Source organism: Mizuhopecten yessoensis, unplaced genomic scaffold (assembly GCF_002113885.1).
Source record: "Mizuhopecten yessoensis strain PY_sf001 unplaced genomic scaffold, ASM211388v2 scaffold10275, whole genome shotgun sequence".
In the NCBI taxonomy this organism is placed as follows: Eukaryota; Metazoa; Mollusca; class Bivalvia; order Pectinida; family Pectinidae; genus Mizuhopecten; species Mizuhopecten yessoensis.
In genome coordinates, this window is record NW_018408465.1 from 2,145,614 (window position 1) to 2,162,005 (window position 16,392).

General features: G+C 34.0%; 2 protein-coding genes across 7 annotated transcripts in view; one reads left to right on the forward strand and one right to left on the reverse strand.

The window, feature by feature from the left end:
* The window catches only part of LOC110459993 (prolyl 3-hydroxylase 2-like), a 34,435-nt gene that overhangs the window by 5,909 nt on the left and 12,134 nt on the right, over nt 1–16,392 (reverse strand). For 4 of the 5 annotated variants that reach the window (XM_021512668.1, XM_021512670.1, XM_021512669.1 and 1 more), the window contains 6 exons: nt 3,947–4,099; nt 2,904–3,072; nt 2,120–2,245; nt 1,563–1,699; nt 1,099–1,227; nt 437–557 (listed from right to left, as the gene is read on the reverse strand). In XM_021512668.1, coding sequence (XP_021368343.1) covers nt 437–557; nt 1,099–1,227; nt 1,563–1,699; nt 2,120–2,245; nt 2,904–3,072; nt 3,947–4,099 — 835 coding nt within the window. Of the gene's footprint in view, nt 1–436; nt 558–1,098; nt 1,228–1,562; nt 1,700–2,119; nt 2,246–2,903; nt 3,073–3,946; nt 4,100–10,012; nt 10,589–16,392 lie in introns of those variants that run through there. The other variant, XM_021512667.1, reaches the window with a different exon arrangement.
* The window catches only part of LOC110459992 (prolyl 3-hydroxylase 1-like), a 36,491-nt gene continuing 34,427 nt past the window's right edge, over nt 14,329–16,392 (forward strand). The window contains exon 1 of one of the 2 annotated variants that reach the window (XM_021512666.1): nt 14,329–14,935. In XM_021512666.1, coding sequence (XP_021368341.1) covers nt 14,453–14,935 — 483 coding nt within the window. In that variant the 5' untranslated portion in view covers nt 14,329–14,452. The remainder of the gene's footprint in view (nt 14,936–16,392) is intronic. The other variant, XM_021512663.1, reaches the window with a different exon arrangement.

The following is a 16,392-nucleotide window of genomic DNA, read 5'->3' on the forward strand; positions in this document are numbered from 1 at the left end:
CATCATGACTGAACTAAATAAAGTAAACCCCTGAGTTTTTTTTATATAATACGCAGTTTTAGCTTAAGATCCCAGCGTTTTTCAATAGGATAGACGTAGTAACGTAAGGCCTGACGCAGTTATTAGACAATGTGTCAGATACAATATTACATTATTAAAACAGTTGTCAATATTATATATATTTGGTTCCTGTCAGTTATCGCGTTGAACCAGTAATTATGAATGGCATTGCATATAGACGGTTTGAAATGGTTAGATATCCATGTTAGAGGTTTTTATATATTTTTGGGTGTTTGTTTTGAAATATGAAAGGGTTATCAAGCACAAATATATTGTTTTTTATGCCATTCATAACTGCTGGTACATCACGATGTCAAACCAAAACACAGAACAAATAATAAACACGTTATCTACAAAAAAAAACCATAATACTTACTTAAAGTTTTGAAGAGGTTATTCAGAATTTGAGTTGTGTTAAACAAGCGAGCATTCTCCAATCTTGACGAAAAGTCAATATCGTTTGAAGTGTCGGGTTCAGGTTTTCTAGACTGGATTTCCTAAAACAAAAGAAGGTATATAAATAATATAAATATCCACGTCCACTGTGCTGTTGAACAACAATTATGAGCTAGCAACATACACATTAAATTCACTTAAATACATCTTCACTTGGACGAACATATCTATACAAAGTTTAGAAATCTTCGGGGGAAATACATTACCTACTGATGATAATTTACAAATATTTCTCTGCTACACAATGTCCCACCCAAATAAATATATCTTTATAACATTAATATCAGCTGAGCTAATGCAATACACCTATGGTATTTTAATGCCATGAAAGTAAAACTGCTGGCAGCCAAGTATACCATGGTGTCGTTTGTCTTTCAGTTGTATAAAGGAACCTCTAACACATTTTCTGATTATACAACTTAGATAAAACTATTCAAAGAGCGTCAAAGAAAATTATTCTAGTGATCTTCATCACTCAATAGTACTGAAAACCTGTTATATTCTACGTATATATATTTGGTCTTTTGTAAATCGCTTTGCTTTTATTGCTGTAGCAGATGGATTGCTTCGATTATGTCTTACCTCAGAATTATCTTGTGTCTCTCCGTCCCCACCTTCCTTGTAATATTTAGACTTTTGGTGTTCACTCCCTAATAACTCATCCAGTAAATCTGTCATACGTTTCCTCGTCTCGATATATCGAGCTGCATCCTGTGTAGTGATGTTACAAGCAGATGAATGTAAATAAACAATGAAGAAAAGGATACGTTACCATTAACTGTTATGATCTCCAACACATCTTACACAGGCACAGAGTATATACTGTATACAGGGAAATTTTTACCACAGTTTACAATTTTCGTCCTCCATAATGAGGTTAAAATCATCATAGCGATTATACATTTTACTGGTTGAAAAAACAATGCTAGGTTGGCTTGTGGGATCAGCAAGAACCAAATCGAACGGAGAGCAAAATAACATGTTATGAAATATGTCCGTGTGTTACTTGGCATTTACATAATGCTCACAGATATATCATTATATACCTGTCCAGGTGTTAACTCTGAATCACTTGTTTGGAGCTTCTTCAGGAGATTATTTCTGTATTGCGTCACTTGTTGATCTTCTGGCTTGAAGGTTAGGTATGTAGTTGCAGCTTCTAGTGCATTGACGTTATCATTTGCTGTAAAAGTAACAGGTAAGACTGCTCTTACAACAACGATCTGTTTTATCATATTTGAATTCAGTATTGTTTTTAGAATTAAATTGATACCTTATTCAAATGTTTTATTGTTAAACAACTCCTTTTTAATAATGTGTTTGCTACCTATACTGTAATAACATAATTTAGTAAATAACTGATTTTGTTAGGTTTATTATTCAATGTTTATATAAAAAAAATATCGTCAACTCAATAACACTTTGCTCGAAAAAATACATGATTGTATCAACTGTTAAAAGAATTATTTTAATGTCGATTCAACATGAAATAAATTAATCAGTAATTTTTAACTCAATTTCAGATAATGAGAGTGTATATGAGATGTACATTACCGGGAACCTGTTAGTTTAAAAAAGGCCAAAATTTACAAAGATGACATACTTTTTACATAAACGTCCTGTAGGTACAGATAGTGATCTGTTAGGTAGTTTGGATATGTCTGACCGTACAGGTGAGTTAGGGTGTCGGCACAGCCTTGCTGGCACTGGAGTACTGCTGATATCCCATCTGTGTAATTCAACATGTGTTATAACATATAGCCATAAATCTATTATATACAAAGATGGTGCACTTTATTTTAAAAATAATATTCCAAAACCTCAGAGACAATAGATGCCATGTTTAATGCCGATAGATAACATGTAGTGTTTGATATATCAGTATAAATATAAACTTTATTTATTTTACAACAATTATGAAACAAGTTATTTCAAATTATATTGATCACTCTTGTTGACCCGATGTAACCGCGCGTAGGGTCTTAATGTGGGAGGAAACCGGAGTACCCGGGGAAAACCCACGAGGTCGGGCAGGTGACCCAATACGTTTTCCACGTCCGATCGGGCAATCCAACTCCGGTCACCTTGATGAAAGGCGAGTGCGCTATCCACTGCACCACCCGACTACCCATATATCAGTGATGACAATGCCATAATATGAAGTTATTCCTGGTATCGATGTGTTGAAACGTGATATGTGTTGATGTCATTTTCGTTACTTTTACATAAAGGATTTCAGAACAAAACCTATTACAATTTATTGATTTTTTCTTCTTCTATATACTGGTAAAGGAGTGCAGTATGTGTATACTTAATATTCTTAATGTTTTTAATAGACTTTACAGTGATTGTATCATAGTCAATAGAAATGTAAATATGTACACTACCTACTAGAATCTGTGTAAGCCCGGAGGATGTGCTCCTGTGTCCAAGATCACAATGAGCTCGACACAACTCATCCTCTTTGTAATACTCTTTCAGCGCTGCTTCAAAATGTTTAACAGCATCAGTCCATTTACCAAGTCGATAGGCCGACTCGCCATCCTTCCGGTGTTTCTGATGTCACCAAAAAACAAAACATAAAATGTCACGATTTAATTCAATGTAAAATGTTGCTCCGTGAAATATTAATACATTAAAATATTATTAAAATATCAAATATTGTTATCATTAGACGCAATGGTGTATGCCAGTCTGATAATAAAACTTGCTGTTTAAGTTTGGTTGTGTAATGCATAATTTAAATAGAAGTTCAATGAATTAGCATTAGAGACATGTGCGACAAGCTTTATGAACCGTATTTATCACATTACCAAGCACTTGTACAAATATTCGTAAAAAAGAATGTTTTCTACGAAAAGTCTTCAACATGACAAGGTAGACGTAAAAGTGACGTCGCAATACAACAACGTCATATCGATTGGCTTAATTTTTCTATTGTTTTAATTCTGACAGCTCTATTACATGAGTTAATGTTGAGTTTGTTATTATTACAAACAGTAATAGAAAACTTGTTTTGCGAGCTTTCGTAAACACCTGGTCGAGACGCTGGTCATATGCACTCTTTCCTTGACAAAGAAAACAAACGTTTTCTAAAGCTCGCAAATTTAGTTTTTAATTACTGTTGGTCTTCAAAACAAACTTAGCATCTATTTGTTTTTCCTTAACTCGAATCTCTTTCCAAATAGTTCAGATGATGTATTCACTGCCTAACACGATAGGGATGTACGTGATAAGAAAAACTGCTTTGATAGAAATGTGTATTGAGCAGGTTTATACATAATATAATCGAAGACATTTCGTCCATACATGGGGTTTCAAGCATCATATATAGTCTACCATTATAAAGTAAATCGCAAACAGGTTCGTGTTTGTGTTTAATAATATTATTACGGTTTTTAGCGCGTAATCAATCACTGCTATACGTTACCACATAGGGTCGCTCCTCTAAATCAATGATCATGTGATCCGGGATGCTATGTTCGTACTTGTATGCCCCTAACATAGACAGAACATCATCGTACCCAGGGTTCCGTACCAGAAACGTATAGGCTGCTGAGGCTGCGTTGCTCACCTGTCCAACCTAAATGAACAAACAAACATGGATACACAAGGTGTTACAATTATGTGTTCTTAAGGTGTTGACGTATATTTAGTATTGCCAATGCAAGGGGCTAAGTAAAAAGAGGCTGTTAAGAAATAGAGAGAAATTATAAAGAGACGCAGTGTATATTTTGCTCGGGTGTGTTGACACTGGAATATTTTGCCAATGTGTTGTATATTGACGTTTTGGTTCATTCGTTCTTTGTGTATGTTACGCTTTTGTATATTAATTTGTTCCCTTTGTTATAAACATTTTGATTTCTAAATCGTTCCATTCATTAGGTCTTATATGAAAAGGTATTGCGAAAGTAGATAAGTGTGTAGTCACGACATTTACAAATAGAAATATCACAGGACAGCAAAGCGCCCCCGAGTTTGTATATATGTGTGTGTATCTAGGTAAAATCATTTTATACCATACAAATGAAAAATGATTGATCTCCCGATGGCTAATTCATGCATATATATTGTTTATCACCTCAGCACATTTATAAGGTGAGCCAGGGTTGAGGAGCCCTGGGTTCCCTCCTTGTACAAAAACGGGCACTCACAAGAGGCATTTTTCTACTCTATCATTCATTATTTGCTAAAAACATGTGTGATTTTGGTCACTTTTAACGAAGAGAAGATAACTAATTAATTTGTTCAAAACTTTCCAAAATTTCCAAAACCATGTAAACCAGTGGAGGAGCCCCATCTGCCAGTACCCACCCCCTTTTGTAAAGTCTTTCACATCATAGTTAATGTACATGGCAGAACGTGGACATCCAAACTGGATACAGGATATTTTAATTAATTGATACTGTTTTCTGTGCCTGCAAATACTTGTAAATCGTCAGCAAACACGTGTATTTTAGCTTCAATATTATTAGCTTCAATATTATTAGCTTCAATATTATTGGCTTCAAAATTATTATAATTTTGACATGGAATAGTAGTGCCAGATATGTTTTTATTTTTACGTATAGAAAAGGCTAATGGCTCAGCTTGTATTACATAGATTAGAGGAGTGAGCGGACAGTCCCTAGAGAACGACTGACTTTAAAATATTTTGATAGAAACCCATTTGTTAGTAACTGACTGTGAGAGTTCTGCTCTCCGATACCAAATTTTGCGAGACAGATGCGTACCCATTTCCTTCCACTCGATCAAACGCTTAAAAAAATATCCCATCCTCACTCTTTCCAGGTTCTAGTATTCTATGATATCCTGAATTAGTCGTATATTTTATTCGTTTCAAGGAAAATATTGTCTTCAATATTTCTTCCTTTAACAAAACCTTTTTGGTCTGGCTGTATGATATGTGGTAACAATGTTTGAACTCTCTCCGCTATTATTTTTGTAGTTATCTTATAGTCATTGTTAAGTAGGTTAAGTGGACGCCAATTTTGTACATCAAAGTGATAATGCCTCTGTTCTGGCTATATGTTAATTCATTTGTTGGAAATATATCCATGTGTATGTTATCACTTCTGTTAGTTCATTTTTTATCAGGTACCAGTACTTTTTTTAAAGCTCTGAAAGAATACCATTGGTACCTGGCGCTTTGTTACTTTGTAGGTTATGAGTTGCAACTTTTCTTTCTTTCTTTGTAGGTAGTTGATCACCATTTCTTCGTGAGTATATCATTCATCATTGTATCAACATTTTCTAATAGTCCATTTGCTTCTAATTCGTTTATCCCCTATGTTATAAATAATTTATTGTAAAAATGCACCTGTTTCATTAACATATCTTCAATTCTATATTTATATGTTCCATATCCTCACTTTTAATGGACGTACATGTTTTATTTTCCCCTTAAAAATACTTTGTTGATTTCTCCCCTTCTTCGTACCATTTAACTCTGCACCTAATTCTGGCTGTTGTTACCTTTTTCGATAATGATCTTAGGTTTTTTTCCCAATATTGACATAGTCTGTTTTATTCCAAAACGTTTTGGTCTGGAGCTTCTTTTTACTAAATCCGTTATTTGTTTTTCACTTGTATTTGATATTTTACTCGTTGATATGCAGATATCTTTAATTTTAACTTTTGATATATCCCACCATTCTTTGATTGAGCTATACTTGTACTTTTGTGTTTTCCATATACATTTATTCCAAAAATATGTGGAAACATTATTAAATTGATCATTTGTGCTTCTGGCAAGCAATAAATTATTTTTTTCTTTCTCACAATAGTAGTTAATGTCAGTGTAAGTTATGAAAAAGCATCAATACTAAATCATGCTTGATATTTGGTCTTGTGTTATAATATGTCGAGGTCCTGCCTGAGGCTGGTCTTTGTCAACAGGGCATTCAATTGTCATATGATTCATTTCTCATATCTGTCAGCGTTATCTTGTAAAACATATTGTGTCATTTCCTTTCACTATGATAAATAGGGCAAACCATACCTTGTCAAATGGCATAAGCATAAGCTTATAACGGGTGGATCGAAATTATCTAGTGTAATGTATAAGTTAATGTACAATTTGCACCAGAATTCTTTATTAAGTTTTAAATGGTTAACGTATATACTAGATATCTTAAACAATACTGGATTTAATAATTTATGGACTTTCCAAATATCATGTACAATTAATAGACAATGCTTGAAAAATATCATTAAGCAGAAATTATGCGATCAATTCATTCAAAGTTGGTTTCATGACGTTGAAACCTCCTCGCGAGGGCAAGTTTACTCCTTATTCAAATTTCAGTTTAATATTGAACCATATCTTTTAAAGCTAAATCGTAATTAACGAAAAGTAATATGTAATTTTAGAACATCAAATATAAAATTTCCTATAGAAACAGGAAGATGGAATAGAGTCCCACGCGAGGAAAGGTTATGTCCCCTATGTAATAACTGTGTTGGGGACGAATACCACTACTTATACCAATGTACTAATGTATCTGTTGTAGCTCTTAGACAACTTTATATACCAAATTATTATTATGTCAACCCAACTTATATCAAAATGAAAGGAATGTTCTCAATTTGTAACACGGTACTCTTAACAAAAGTAAGTAAATTTATACAAAGAGTAATGAAGCTTCTTAATATCTAAAATAATTTAGCTAAAAGAATTATTGAAATGGGTTGTTATTGTATGAATTGTATCATGTGTCATATTATGTGAGTACTATGTCCATCAATGTATACTATGTATTATGTGACCTCTTGTTACGCACGTATACGTGTGGCGTGAGTGTAAAAATAAAACTTGAAAATTGGTCAACTGTATAACACATTTAGTGGGTTATGACCTGGGGCTACGTTGTAGTTTAATGAGACATTAGTGGGTTATGACCTGGGGCTACGTTGTAGTTTAATGAGACATTAGTGGGTTATGACCTGGGGCTACGTTGTAGTTTAATGAGACATTAGTGGGTTATGACCTGGGGCTACGTTGTAGTTTAATGAGACATTAGTGGGTTATGACCTGGGGCTACGTTGTAGTTTAATGAGACATTAGTGGGTTATGACCTGGGGCTACGTTGTAGTTTAATGAGACATGAATGACTCTGAAAAAATCTTATTATGAAAAGTAGTGTTAATTAATCGTTGAACTAATTGGGATAAAAACTGTGTAAAATAAAATCTGTTTTGGTCGATTACATATTAACAGATCAACAAATGGAATTTACCTATGTTTTAATGATCCCGCTTAGTATAAAATGATAGCGAGATAGAAGGTGCCCATTGTTATAATTATAGGTATCACATGTTTACAATTCAGAATTCAAATTAAGTAACTTTAATTCACCAAATAAATAGAAACAAATAAAAACAACGGAAACTGTAATTAAACATTGTAACGCCATCCAACAGATTCATTGAAACAATATTAAGTAAAGATTTTAAAATGCTATGAAGACGTCACCCCGGTATACGAAAAAGGTCGTTTAGTTAATTTTGTTGTAGGAAAATGAAACTTAAAATTCTTGCTAAGAAATTGCTTTCACATTAAACTTTGAAAAAACATTTGATGAGGTCTTGCTGGGTAGCAGATGTTCAATTGCTTAACTGATGGTCATTTAGTGTTCTAATATATGAGTTTATATACAATATCTATTTAAGCAAGAGCACATATACATATATGTGTATTGCTGACAATAATGAACAATGCATTATAGTAACGCTTATATTTATAAACAAAAGAAATACAGTATACTAGAAATCGATTGATACAAATGTTCATGTAATAGTACATTTCTCTATATCAATGTATTACTTAAACGATTACTATATTTTGGAAGATGGACGTAACACGCCGACACAGCTACATTGTAGCTAGGTGACTGCACCTTTGGTTATAGATACAGGCATGGTAGTCTAGTGATAGGACGCCGGGCTCGTGACCGCAGGGTTGCGGGTTCGACTCGCGTCACGTCACAGCACTGTGTTGTATCCTTGAGCAGATACTTTACTCCGATTGTTTCAGTCTACTCAGCTGTAAATGAGTACGTGGTTGGGCAGTGCTAGAATTGTTGAATGCTAGCTGTTAGCGCCGAAATGGCAGCACCGTCTGTATGCTCCCCAGGGAGTTGAGAAAGATATTGGCTGGTTGCAAAGGCCCTATAACCACGGATAATGATTTGTTAACCGCTTTGAGACGACCTACGAGATAAAGCGGTATATAAGAACCTCGAATTATTATTATTATTAGTAGTAGTAGTAGTAGTATGCCAGAAATGAATTACTCTACATCATACAGCTGTTTTGTCTTTCTACGTCTCATCGTTGATGCTAGGGGCCAAAAAGAGGGAAATCTAAATTGTCTAAGCTACTGTTGAAACAGAGGGGCAGGTGCGTAAAAGCCACTAATTTATGAATATGAAACAAATACAGGAGTAAAATGTTTAAACACCTGTTATTAGGTGCAATGAAAATGCTTACCTGTATCTATTAGCAAAATAAAGTTTCTCACAAGTTTTGCGTGTCTTTCTGTCACCACGAATACGATGAAAATTTAGTACGGCAAAATTTGATTTGAATTATCTATTTTTTATGATCTTTAACACAAATGAAAATATGATTTGGTAAAGTTGTAGAAGTCCGAGACCTTGGTGCAGTACAACGGAGTGCGTTTCCATTGTAAAACATTGTTTATTGTGGCTGTAAACTGTAAGTATATATTAGACACTAGCTAGATGATAGATATATCATGACAGTGTCACATTTATATAGTCCTGTCCCCGACATTATATGATTGAGTGTAGTTAACACAGCCCGCGCCTATATATAAGACTGATCTTAGGCCATACCGGTCTAAGGAATTGTGCGTTATATTTCACATTGATATCACACATCAGAAACGAACACGTCTATATTTGAAATGACATGAATACAAAACATTCACCCGGCCACTTCTGCACAATACATGTTTGATATACACCCAGAGTCGCTCTGTGCTAACATGTACTGTAGGCTAACGGAGCTGTCAGTTTTTTAAGATGGTGTACGATCATCAATAACACAAGCAGTGTAAGGTTCAATAAACCGCGTATTCATAAAGTCGTCTGGTTATTCGGTTCAACGTTACTGTCACAACTATTGACGTCATACACATACAGTTGTATCCGTGTACAGTATACTACCAGAAAAAAATGAATCAGTACTAAAATATAAAACGTACCAGTATAGGAAGTTAGAACGGAAAATAAATAATTACCGTATGTGTGAAATTTCATTTTAACCTTTTAGATTTCGAATAAGGAAATTAAGTTTTTTTATCGGCAACAATTTATTCAGCTGCCCATGTTGTTAGTTCCTTTCCACATTGTGACTTGTTAATTGTATTTTATCTGCATTTCTATTTCTTAACAGTATGTCGAGTATTTCAATAAAAAGCGAGCATTAATTTACATTTTAAACATAATACTACAATGTTTAATACTATTACCTTATTTAAGCAGTGCTGTATGTAGTAGTACGGCTTCATGCGTTCGAAATCTTTCGGAAAGTTGGATTCGTGACTGCTATCCATCGTCTGTTCTCTGGTAGATCCCTGACACGAGAGGAGGCAATCCCGTTCCGATAGCAGATTCCCCTTCACAATATACTCTATCATAGACTCGCTTTGACCCCGTAAGTCTGTATACGAATGAGCATGTTCCTTTTTACATTTGATCGCACACTGTAGCAGTGTTTGTCTGTAACGATTATATAAACTGATAGTAGTTCCAATATGTTTAACACACAAGATCCACTTCTCTTTCCTATATGCAGTTTTACCCTTGGAATATTCTTTGAAGATGTCCACGTTAGAATCTGCATGTAATACTGGAACCGTAGTCAGCCACAACATCACTATAGCACACATCATTTGGGAAAGGGATAATTGTTGACAAACACTATCTGACACTGCCATTGTACTCAGAAATTATTCCTGGATATTCTACTCTACATAATCACACAACCTGTGTGTCTATGATACCGGCGTTAAAAATATATATATATATATATATATAAATAAGTGTCGGTAGGTGTCGCAGTTTGTTCAAACATGTACCGGGCTCCCTGCGGCCCTGTAAGACTAGAATATGTGCTGGATTTGCACTTCATTTGCAACTGTGCTGGAGGCGCCATGCTTTATTGATAGGGTAATGACAAATAACCTCTCAATCGGTTAACAACAATTTATGACCATGTCAAATAGCATACAATTTACTTAGTATACTGTCAAATAACATACAATGTACTTAGTATACTGTCAAATAGCATACAATTTACTAAGCATACTGTCAAATAGCATACACTTTATTAAGTATACTGCCAAATAGCATACAATTTACCTAGTTTACTGTCAAATAGCATACAATGTACTTAGTATACTGTCAAAAAGCATACAATGTATTTAGTATACTGTCAAATAGCATACAATTTACTTAGTATACTGTCAAATAGCATACAATTTACCTAGTATACTGTCAGATAGCATACTATTTACTTAGTATACTGTCAAATAAGATACAATTTACTTAGTAAACTGTCAAATAGCATACAATTTACTTAGTTTACTGTCAAATAGCATACAATTTACTTAGTATACTGTCAAATAACATACAATTTACTTAGCATACTGTCAAATAGCATACAATGTAATTAGTATACTGTCAAATAGCATACAATGTACTTAGTATACTGTCAATAGCGTACACTTTATTTAGTATACTGTCAAATAGCATACAATTTACATAGTACTGTGTATGATATACTTATATGTAGGACTGTCAAACAGTGTACGATATACTTATATGTAGGACTGTCAAACAGTGTACAGTATACTTGGATGTAGGACTGTCAAACAGTGTACGGTATACTTGGATGTAGGACTGTCAAACAGTGTACGATATACTTATATGTAGGACTATCAAACAGTGTACGATATACTTGTATGTAGGACTGTCAAACAGTGTACGATATACTTATATGTAGGACTGTCAGACAGTGTACGATATACTTATATGTAGGACTGTCAAACAGTGTACGGTATACTTATATGTAGGACTGTCAAACAGTGTACGATATACTTATATGTAGGACTGTCAAACAATGTACGGTATACTTGTATGTAGGACTATCAAACAGTGTATGATATACTTATATGTAGGACTGTCAAACAGTGTACGATATATTTATATATAGGACTGTCAAACAGTGTATGATATACTTGTATGTAGGACTGTCAGACAGTGTATGATATACTTGTATGTAGGACTATCAAACAGTGTATGATATACTTGTATGTAGGACTGTCATACAGTGTATGATATACTTGTATGTAGTACTGTCAAACAGTGTATGATATAACCCATATAGCATGTACATCTACTCTGAACACCTTAGTTTAGGTCCATATTCAGCTGTAACAAGTTCTCAAGTCCACGTGAACACGTTTATACATTATTTGCGTGTTACAATAGTCGTTGGATAGTCAAATTGCCGCAATATTTGAAGATAGTGAAAATAGAAAAATAAAATTGAGGCACACCATGTGTAATTGTACGGCCTTCTGACATATGACCTGCAAGAGATACTACTTGAGTCCTGTTACCAAGATAAGATTTAAACCATGACAATGAATTCTGTTCGATTCCGTACAGAACCATTGTTCTAAGTAAAACATCATGGTCAACCAAATCAAACGCCTTTTTAAAATCTAAAAGTATGACTCCTGTCAATCTGATTAAAATCATCTGTTACATGGCTCCGCCTGAACGATGTTCAGGCGTAGTACGAAGTTGACGAAGCCATGTAACAGATGCTTTTAATCAGATTGGACTCCTGTATTAAGACCATCATCTATGTTCTTTGCCCAGGAGTTGACAATATTCAAAAGTGCAGTTTCACATGAGTGACTTTCACGGAAACCTGATTGCGATGATACTATAAGATCATTAGCAGTTAGATCTTTGTAAAAAGTACTGTGCACATGTTTCTCAATAATTTTAGACAGTACTGGCAAAACCGATATTGGCCTGTAGTTGCTAACATCAGCAGTACTACCACTTTTATGAAGGGGGGTAACTCTTGCCATCTTCCAACGTGTTGGAAATTTACCAGACCGGATACTTAGGTTTATAATATAGGTAAGTGACGGTGCTATTTCAGCATGAACCATTTTTAACAGCTTAGCACTAACATCATCAACACCAGTAGCTTTATGTTCGTCCAAACCTTTCAGAAACTTAATTACAAAATCATGAGACACATTGGGAATGACAAAGTTGATATTATCATTCAGTTTATCACATATATACTCTTTCAACTTCTGGAAAGAGGCCGTAACATGTTCAAGTTGAGACGTCAGTTTACCAGCAATCTCAGTGAAATATTCATTGAACTGGTTTGCCATTTTACTTTTTTCAAACACATTTAAGTCCGTACTGATATAAATAAAGCTATATTTTAATTATATCATATTTTTGTCAATTTACAAGGTTATATTTACTTATATATCGAGTGAAAAAGTACTTATTTCGCTGCTTTTTTTGCAATGATTAATCGAGCCTACACGTGGCATTATATTTATTTGATTGGTTGAGAGTTGTACGGCACTCTGCAGGATTCAAACCGCAGTTCTGGATAGGTTCAGAGTTTGACACCAGTCAACGAATTCGCACTTACTGTATAAATATAAATGCCAAACATATATATGAAATTCAAACAGTTAATCTTACTTTTCCAAAAAAACATGTTGGAATAATTATATCCAGAAATTTTGAAAACTATTGATCAAAAAGTTGTACGGATTTAACATCCTACCCATATATGGATTTCTTTCCATAGCTTGTAAACACGTGCGGACATTTTTTTCTCCTTTCAACTGTCAATTATATATTTATATATAGATGGACTGAGAGATATATTAATGTTACATTTGCATACAGTATTGAAATTCATATTTGTTTAAAACAAATCATTTATTAAATCAAGGTTATTTTTATTTCCTTATATGGGACGTTATTTAAGCAACGAACTTCATAACGACGTCGAGATTACTACCAGGGTTTTGTTCTTATTCTATACTTTTTTGAAATTCATTTCAATTGTATGGTTTTAGCCGACGACATGAAATTTGGTGTCGTATAATGCTTCACGTGATGTATCATTAATTTGATTTAAAAGATATTTTTATTTTCAAAAATACAAATGGGATTAGACACAATTTAAGTTCCGTTGTACGGATTTACCATAATTCTGTGCGGACTTTGTTGCCTTCAACTAAAGTCAGTGCTCATAATATTTTATTCCTTTTTTTTACGATCAATATGGTCAGTGGGTTTTTTTTATCAATTCAGTGACAAACGCTATATCTTAATGCATCGTATATATGGCATTTTACTGAAAAATGTGTACGTACCGGCCGGCCGATCATGTTGATGTAATATTATTCTAATAGGTACCTATAATATTTGAATCGATAAACCCCACTATCTGATTGAAATCATCTGTTACATGGCTTCGTAACTTCGTATTACCACGGAATTAGATTAGACACGGAATTAGATTGTTATCTAAGTTCGTGGTTTACGCGGAGCCATGTAACAGATGATTTTAATCAGATTGTAAACTCCACTGTGTAAACTATCGGACTTGTGCAAGACTAACCCATTCATTTCATGTTATCGAGATTTTTAATAATCTATACATTCATCATATTTTATCATTTGATATGATTTTAAATGAGAAACATGCAGCATTTCTGGTTCATCACCACATTTAAAATCATAAAAAAATCCTCATCGCCACACAATTGACTTTCGAGAAAACCCCCATGGTAATAGGCCGGAAGCACTTGTAATCAAGAAAAACAACTCCGGTACGTGTAAGTTTCAAGATGGCAGTTGAACGATGCAAAAGTTTTGTAAACTATGTTTCTTGGGCCGTGTGTGTTATGATTATCCTATCTTCGGTGAAATTAGGTAGCTGCTTATCAGATGATCCACAGATGACATTCGATAAACTGTTCACAATAGGGATAACTGCCTATGAAGAAGAGGACTGGCAAGCATGTGTCCGGAATATGGAACGTGCACAAGATGATTTCAATTTTTATAAACAGACTATTCTTGATTGCAGAATCAGCTGTAGAAACAAGTTTACGCCTTCCAAAAAAAGCGACACAGAGAGTTTGGATAAAGAGACAGTGGATAGTTTGGGTTTTTTGAAGTTTTATGAACAAATCATTTTTGAGTCGGACTGTGTAAAAAGATGCAGATTGAACATTTTTGGAGAAAGACCCGAGAAAGTTCCAAGAAATGTATTGAAGAATTTTGAAAATCGTCTTGCGTACAGCTACTTACAGTACTGTTATTACAAGGTAAATATATCTCATGTGCATATGATGTCATGTGTACTCTAGATCTGATCCTAAAACTTTTGATACCAAATAGACTTGCGCAAGTCCCATTGTTAAGGCCAAACAAAACATATTTGGCGTTTCGGGTAACCCTACCTACCCTATTTTTTTGTGTGCCTAAGACCTATCCTAAACTTTTTAAAGCAATTTTCAAAAAAAGAAGCGTTAAAATCAAGATCCCTCTTCTCTATAAACCATCGAAAAATTACTTTTGAAAATAAAATTTGTTACCTACCTATAGCTACCTGTACCCTATTTTTTTCCAGCATATGTTACAGATAACACATATACAATATTTTGGCGTTATCTTTCACTTTCAAACAGAGATCTCAATTCATTGTACTCTTCCAATTGGTTATAATGTATTTCCCACAGACACAGTCAACTTAATTTTATCTTTGCTTACAATGATGAAATAAATCATAAAAGACATTGTTAATAAAAGCATATATGACCCGATAATCTAATTCCCTGATAAAAGAAAGCAACTCCAATGTGATATTTTTATTAGAATAACACAAGGTGCAAATGCAGGATTTTTGTAGGGGCACAAGTACTAGCCCAGTTTTCAATTTCAAAAGTATTTTTTTTATTGACAATACATATATAATACAAACATATAAGTTAACATTAAAAAAGATATTAGAACAGTATTGACAAAAGAATAAGACAACAGGCTTTGCCTATATCAGTCTTCTTCTATTTCTGGTAGCTATGTACAATGCTTAAATATATAAAATATTGTGTAAAAGTACTAGCCCAGTCTATCAGTAGTCACCCATAACATAATTATTATAATATAGCTATAGGTGTATTGGCAGACAAGGCTATATAAATAAGCTAGTACCTGTGGTAAGTGGAAATCACCATAATGATTTTAAATGTGGACCCACTCAACCCAAAATGTTACCTACCTAGTAATCACAAATATGTATTCTGAATATTAACCTTTTAGATATTTCAATAAATTGTTAAAATGACTATAGTATTGCAGCGGAACTGGACTGGGTCTATCGTCAGCAACCAGGTAGCTCAATTGGTAGAGCTTCCATCTTTAGTTCAGAGGGTTCCGAGTTTGAACTGGAGTCTGTTGTTGCATTTTTCTTCCTTCAGTCCCTTGTTACAAGCATTGGGTGTACGCTTGGCAAAGGGATACCCGAACCTTCGTTGTTATACGGAGATGTCTTCGGGGGCGAAGACTTAGAAAAAAGGAGGGATGAATGTAGCAGAACCCCAGTCTGGCCGTTGCATTTCTCTTTCACCTGTTACAATACAATGTACTGTTTTAAATGAAATGTGCCAATTAGCATTTTGTTCAAAGAAATAACTTAATTTTATTTGTCAACACATAATTTCTAGCTATATATCGGTTACATCACGTAATTAGATTATATATGTCCATGGTTATATAAAATTAT